General features: G+C 40.1%; 1 protein-coding gene across 2 annotated transcripts in view; it reads left to right on the forward strand.

Moving 5' to 3' along the window:
* Positions 1-3183, forward strand: part of LOC109828195 — a 7536-nt gene extending 4353 nt beyond the window's left edge. For both annotated transcript variants that reach the window (XM_020395224.1, XM_020395225.1), the window contains exons 5-6: positions 1173-1396; positions 2267-3183. In XM_020395224.1, coding sequence (XP_020250813.1) covers positions 1173-1396; positions 2267-2927 — 885 coding nt within the window. In that variant the 3' untranslated portion in view covers positions 2928-3183. The remainder of the gene's footprint in view (positions 1-1172; positions 1397-2266) is intronic.
* Positions 3184-7529: the final 4346 nt, after the last annotated feature.

Genomic DNA, 7529 nt, shown 5'->3' on the forward strand with positions numbered 1-7529 from the left:
AATCCTTGTTTTTTAGTGAAACAGTGTGTGCCTACCCCAATCCCCTCCCCCTGTGGTGGCTCCCCAAAAAAAATGTTCCATTATTTTTTTGAATACTTGATTTATTTTTATTTTATATTCTGTGTGCAGTTTAGTTATGTATCAGCTTTGTTTTACATATACGAGGAAGAAATATTTGATGAATGATACATGACTTTAATAAACTAATTTTGGCTATAAATAACAATGCAAATATTTCCTTGCAAAAAACAATGATAATACATGACTTATGAAGAATGGAAGGATATATGGGATGGGGGGTACAGTACAATGCAAACGTAGAGAGAAGGGAATTTTTCAAAACTTGGAGTTGAAACAGATATGGGAAGGATGCAACAAAAATTTTACGCTTATCGTGCACATGCACGTAGGATGTACAAATACTGACACAATGCACACAGCTAAATAAAACTGTACTAATGTGTTGTTACCGCTCATTATACGTAGCACGAATTTGTAAGGCTTGAACAATTAAAAGAACATATATTTAGACTATATGAAATATTTTTTAGTTTTTGAAGTCAACAGTTCCTGATGGAACATATTCCTTATTAAGAAATTGGGCAATATTATATTAATCTGATGCATCTAACCATTTACAGATCAAAGCATATGAATTCATCAATGCATTCAATTTTTAACTTCTTAGCCTCATATACTTTGCAGGTCTTAGAATAGTCAAAAGAGCTGCTCAAGACATGCATATCATCAACTATCAAAGTATACAAATATCAGATACCTGTATTATATGGTTGCTTCAGATTGCCTCAATCTCGGGAAACAATGTGTTCTTTTATTTTTAAAATAATTTATTTCCCATGTGCATTGCTGTAGGCAGTTCCATTAGTTGTTCTGTACAAAATAGCATATGAGAACCCCTCTTCAAATGCATAATTTGCTAATGTTTCTGGTTCATAGTCATTAATTTGAAATCAAGCATTTTCTTTCCTATTTGGGGTTGGCTACAAGAACTCCTTTTCTCCATTCAGCTCTATTTGAATTCATGATTTGAACCATTATGATCTGCTTATGGATGAAGATAATGTGGTTTTATTGACACATTTGTAGTATATTGTCCAGTTATTTGAGTATCTCTATATGAGATTCTGAAATTATTATTTCTTGTTTAAAAGGCGAGTGGTATCATCCGAAGGGAATATGATATGAAGTGTAAGCTGCTAAGGGATCAGGATTCAAGAAATGAAAGCCGGTTCAAAATTGACAAAACTCGCGCATCTGTAAAGGACTTGCACTCTAGGATTCGTGTTGCCATTCACAGAATTGACTCAATATCAAAGACCATTGAGGAATTAAGAGACAAAGAATTACAACCACAGCTTGAGGAGTTAATTGGAGGGTATGATCCCTATCTCATCTTCTTGATATTTATACTCTAAACAAGTATAGAAGATTACAGAAGACTGAAATTACTTAAGCATCTTCTCAAAAAATCACTTAAAAACATACGTTGCACTTGATCCAGTTACTATTGATGTTAAATCTCAAGTGCTCAAAATATTCTTCAGAATGGGCATGTTGCTTGCAAATAAGGGCCATCTGCATTTTCTCAAAATATTCTCCAGTTACTATCAAAACTTTTGTCGTGCGAAATTGGACTCCAATGATGGCTCTGGCAGTTCATATATCTGCATTTTCTTGTGTTTCTTTTTGTTAGAATAAGTTTTAAGGTGGCTTATGTTTTAAGGTGGCTTATGTTTCTTTCAGCTATAAAAGCTAAGATACATTTTAAAATTTCTCATTGGTCTTTCCATCTTTGTACAAAAATGTGTATGGTAGAAATGAGAATGTTAAAATGTTATGAAGTATATGTGAATATACACTAAGAAGTAGGATAAGAAATAAATGCATTTGTAGGCGTTAGAGACTGCCTTTGTTGAGGATAAAATGAGGCGAAATCAATTGATGGTATTTGTCCACGTCCTCGGATAACGTGATAACCGATAAGATTATGTTTAATAGATCAGGGAAAACTAGAGGCAGACCTATCCCTAGGAGAGCCTCATTTGAAGCAATTAAGAACGATATGACAGTGGTTAACTTAATGGAGGAAATAGTCCCAAATTGAACTCAATGAAAGACTAGGATTCATGTAACCGCCTCGAAAATTTGGTTTGTAGGTTTTATTCTTGTTGATTAATCTTTGTTCTTTCTAATGCCTTTGGTGCTTCGTTTATGTACTTCTCCGTATTTTTCTACATCATTACAGCTTGACTCGGATGTGGAGGATGATGCTCGACTGCCACAAACAGCAATACAACCTCATCGCCTCTGCATCCAACAATGGAACCACAAAACTCTCATCAACCCGCTCCGAATCCTACCGCCAGGCCACTATTCTCCTCCAATTCGAGCTCACTTCTTTGTGCTCAAGCTTCACAAAATGGATGCAATCTCACAAATCCTACCTCGAATCCATCAACGGGTGGCTCCTCAAATGCATTTTCCTCATACCCGTTAGGCAAAAGTCCTCTCGAAGAAAAAACGCTCAGTTCTCTCCTCGAAGAAGCTTAGCTCCTCCAATCTTTGTAACTTGTAGAGATTGGCTTAAACTTCTTGATGAACTTCCTACTAGAGAAGTATCCGACGCTATCAAAGATTTAGTTGATGTTACCGCCCATTTCTTGCCTCGACCAGAAAAGGGCCATCACGGGAAGAAGAGAGGAGGAAACTATGAGGAGTTGCAGAGAAATGAATCAATGGTGGATTGGAGTTTGAACTACGATACGTTGCAATCATGTTTGGTTGTGCTATTGGATAGAATGAAATCCTTCGCTGATGTTTCCGTTTCAAAGTATGAGGACCTACAGAGTTCCATTGATGAGGCTAGAGCTGTATATGACAGAGATGAGAAGGGTGGAATGAGGTAACTCATGTTGTTCAGATTTGTAAATTAATGAAATAAGAACGGGCCAATAAAGAGGCCATAAGCAGAATTGGGGATGTTTGGGGTCAATAAGTTCATTTTTATACTTGTAGATGCTTTTGATCAAGGGTAGTCATTTGTAGATGTAGGCAAAGTTGAGAGTGGGGTTTGTCATGCCTACTGTATGTTGTAGAGGTGAGTTGTGTAGGTTTGGCCACACAAGTTTAATATATGTCCAAAGTTTCAAGTGATTTCATTCATGATTCATCAAGTGAAACATGCATTCTGTGTGTGTGTGTGTCTCTCTCTCTCTTTTGTCATTTTGGCATGCCTTTTTGTAGATGTATGCAATGAGCTAAGTTTAATATATTTCTTCCTTTTAAGATTGTAATATTTGGGGTAAATTTCAAAAACTGTGATGGATTTTGGACTTATTTTAAATAATACTAGGGTTTTTTTTGTTAATGTAATTATTCTAAAAATCAAGTTAGTTTTCTTTAATGAAAAAAACTACACAAATTGGTGTAATTAATGCATGGAAACAGTTAATTGTCTTTTATACAACATCAATGCAAAATTCATGACATTTAAAAAAAAAAGTTCTAGCCCTGTCTAAAGTGAAATTTTCCATCGCAACTAGAGTTTAGCTCCTAATTCTTTCATCTTGTGATTGTTATGGGTTGATGACCTAACTTCCTTGAAAAAGTTAGCATAATGGATTGGATGGTGAACTCAAGCTAGGTCTACTCTCTTTATTTCTTATCCTTTTGGTTTCCTTCCAGTAAAATATTTAAAAAGTAATGTTAAGGATTTTTTTTAGTAATGCGCAAAATATGATTTTTAGAATCTAAATTTATGTCATGACTGAATTGGCACATTGTATAATAATTAGGATAGTTATTGGACATTTCAAACTTTATGCGCATAAAGCAGAAATCTAAAAAATGTAATGATAGGAAAAAAAAAGTAACTAAAACCGATGCATATTAGGGATTTATAACTGAAAATACAAATTATTAAGTTATTTTATGGTCATTTTTTAACAAAATGAAAAAGAAATTATTATTAGCTTGTTTATCACCTTATTGAAGAATTACAGGAAACGGGAAGGAACCAGCCAGACAGACTAGCGGTCGACCGCCAACGTGCACGCAGGCCTACTGGGTTTCGGAGATGAAGGCGGTCGACCGCCGCGGTCGACCGTGGATGACTGTAATGGATTTATGCTCTCAGGTTTGTGGTCCGGTCGACCGTCGCGGTCGACCATCGATGTTTTCTGGGCTAGGCTTCGGTTTTTTAACCCGATTCGTTTTCTAAGTTATATATAACCCTAAACCTCTTTTGTTAGGGTTAAGCAAGGACGAATTTGAGCAGTCTTTGAGAGAGGATTGTTGCATCCAATTGTAGGAGAGTTGTGAGAGATCTAGAGCTTTGTTTTAGGGTTTGATCGGTGAGATTTGTAACTCTATTTGTATTCTCTTGATTTCTTATAGTAAGAACTCCCCCCTCCTTGCCTCGTGGACGTAGGCAACTTGCCGAACCACGTAAATCTCTTGTGTTATTTGGTAATTGTACTTGTTTATTTGGTTGTGATCTCTCTTGTTCGGATTGTGTGATTCGACCGCTTCCGCGCCGCGCACAACAATTGGTATCAGAGCCAGGTTCGACTTGAGGCTTGTTTGAAGGATTCGCTGAAGGATTCCTATTTGAAGAGTTAGATCGACAACATGGGTGAAGCAAGCACATCAGGATCGTCTCTTACGAAGACGATACATAGTTTGAGCATCAATAACATGAAAATCGATGTTCCGAAGTTTGATAGTAAGATCAATTTCGGTTTGTAGGTGCCAGGTGATGGATGCGTTGGACGCTCAAAACTTGGAAGAGACTCTTGAGTTACAAGAGAAACCTGCCGAGATGGAAGCTAAGGTTTGGAAGAAGATGAATAGTAGGGCGTGTGGAGTTATTCGGTCATGCTTGACGTCGGATCTTATTTATGATGTGATGAACGAGACGTCGGCGAAGAAGATGTGGGAAACACTCAATGAAAAGTATCTTACTAAGAGCATTGAGAATCGGCTTTACTTGAAGAAGAGGTTTTACCAGTTCAATATGAAGAGGGGAGTTTCCATTAGGGAGCATGTTAACAACTTCACAAAGCTACTTTCAAACATGGCCAATGTGAATATCATGGTTGAGGATGAAGACAAGACGATGCTACTTTTGTGTTCGTTGCCCGATGATGATTATGGTACTTTTGCCCTAACTATGATTAATGGAAGAACTACTATTTGTTATAAGGAGGTGACCTCAGCGTTGGTGAATTATGAGTTGAGGAAGAGTGTTGATGAGTCCTCCGAGAAGGCATCGGGAGATGTATTAGTAGTTCAAGGTCATGGTTCAAACCGAAGCAGGAGGTCGCAGTCTAGTGCACATCGTGGGATTCGTAGGAATCAGTGTGCCTTTTGTAAAGAGGATGGGCATTGGAAAGCCGAATGCCCAAAGTTAGATCGAGCCGAGAAGAATAAGGGGAAAGTTGTACAAGCTTCAGAGGTGAATATTGCCAAGACTAGTGGCAACAATTCAGATTCGGATTCTTCGGGCTATTCATTGTCTGCACTTCCGTCAGTTTGTGTTGCCAACTCTACAGAGTGGATGTTGGATTCGGGTGCTTCGTACCACGTTTTTCCTAGGAGGGATTAGTTCTCTAGCTTTCAGAAGTTAGAAAGAGAGGATGTTGTGCTCATGGGTAATGGACATGCATGCTCTATTGGCGGTATTGGTACCGTTCGTATTTGGATGTATGACGGAGTGATTCAGGAGTTGGAAGGAGTAAGGTTCGTTCCGCAGTTGTCGAAGAACATCATTTCACTAGGAGCTTTGGTGGCATCTGGCTATAAAGTGACCTTGGTGGATGCATGTTTGAAGGTCACATTGGGGTCCATGATTGTGATAAAGGGCGTCAGAAGGAGCAATTTGTATTATTTGCTCGGAAGCACGACGATTGATAGAGAGATGACGACTTCATTAGATTTGGCTAGACTGTGGCGTTGTTTGATGCTGGGTTATTTGATTGGTAATGCCGTGCATAGGTTATTGAGGAGTGCTTTGACCTGCAGTTTGAAGTCCTGTGAACCCATTGGTATGAGCGAGAAGACCGAGGTGGAGTTTGGCACGTCTATTCATCATTCGATGGGTTTTCTGAGGGGTGTTCATTCAGGCATTCGGGAGCCTTCCAAGGGAGCATTATTGGGAGGTAATAGTCATTCAGGCATTCGGGAGCCTTCCAAGGGAGCATTATTGGGAGGTAATAGGTATGTGGTTTCCACAGTTGGTGATTGCTCTAGGCATTGGTGGGTTGCAACCAAGTCCCGTTGGTGTGAAGTCCTAGAAGCCCGCAACAGATAGAGGAAGTGTGTTGGTAGAAAGGTAACCCGACATTCTGATTATGGTAGGGGTTCTTTCTTGCATTTGTGCTGAGCTCACGACAATAGGAGATACTTCATTGGTGTGGAAACTTTGAGGAGACAAGGCGAGATGACAGATTTGGGCAGCTATTCCTTTCTGGAAGAGGATCGGCGTTTGATGTCAAGCATTGGCATTAGTGTGCAGGCTACGACAGGTTTGGGCCGTCTTATGTATAGGTTGCCGACTGCTGCATGTAGAGATATGGGATCTGGTGGAGCTGCTTCAGATTTTGGGTTGCGTCGGATGTTTGGCTACCCAGCACCTGGTCACATCGTGGATGTAAGATTTGATCCGATAGCACATTTGGGATTCAGAGGCGTGTTTGATTATCAGGTATTGGCTTCTGACTTTGTTCTGAGCAGGTATGTCACGTTTGACTCTCGGCAGGTGGAGAGTGGTGATCAGATCTTTGGGACATCGCAGCGGGTGGAGAGTGATGCTACTCTACATTGGGTGGAAACTCCAGATCATACTGCATCATTTGAGATTCTAGCTGATGTGACACAGATTGAGAATCATGTTGATTTGGATGCAGATGATAGGTTGATTGATTTGAGTACAGCTGATAGATGTAGTCTGGATATGGCCATTGGTTCATCTCAGGTGGAGATGTTTGGATTAGTTCAGTTTGAGGCCATTGGAGGTGCTATCAGCCGCAAACTTGATCATGATGTTGGAGAAGGGTTGCGAACTCTTCTAGTGGATTGAGGCTTTTGGAGGCCATTTGGGTGAACTACGTTCGGCTTGATTCCTTGGGCAAGAGGATACGTAGACAGTCTTTCAGATGCAACCGGTTTGATCAGTTGATTCAGATAGGGGGAGATCGCGTTTCAGCCCTAGTTTGATTCCCTGACTTGTTAAGGGACTATTGGATGATTTGGTGTCGGCTTAGTTTTGGTGGAAACATTCGCCGAGGTGGAGAATTGAAGAATTACAGGAAACAGGAAGGAATCAGCCAGACAGACTGGCGGTCGACCACCGCAGTCGACCGCCAACGTGCACGCAGGCCTACTGGGTTTCGGAGATGAAGGCGGTCGACCGTCGCGGTCGACCGTGGATGACTGTAATGGATTTATGCTCTCGGGTTTGTGGTTCGGTCGACTGCCGCGGTCGACCGCGAGACCTGCGCGGTCGACCG

Source organism: Asparagus officinalis, unplaced genomic scaffold (assembly GCF_001876935.1).
Source record: "Asparagus officinalis unplaced genomic scaffold, Aspof.V1 AsparagusV1_Un824, whole genome shotgun sequence".
NCBI classification, from domain to species: domain Eukaryota; kingdom Viridiplantae; phylum Streptophyta; class Magnoliopsida; order Asparagales; family Asparagaceae; genus Asparagus; species Asparagus officinalis.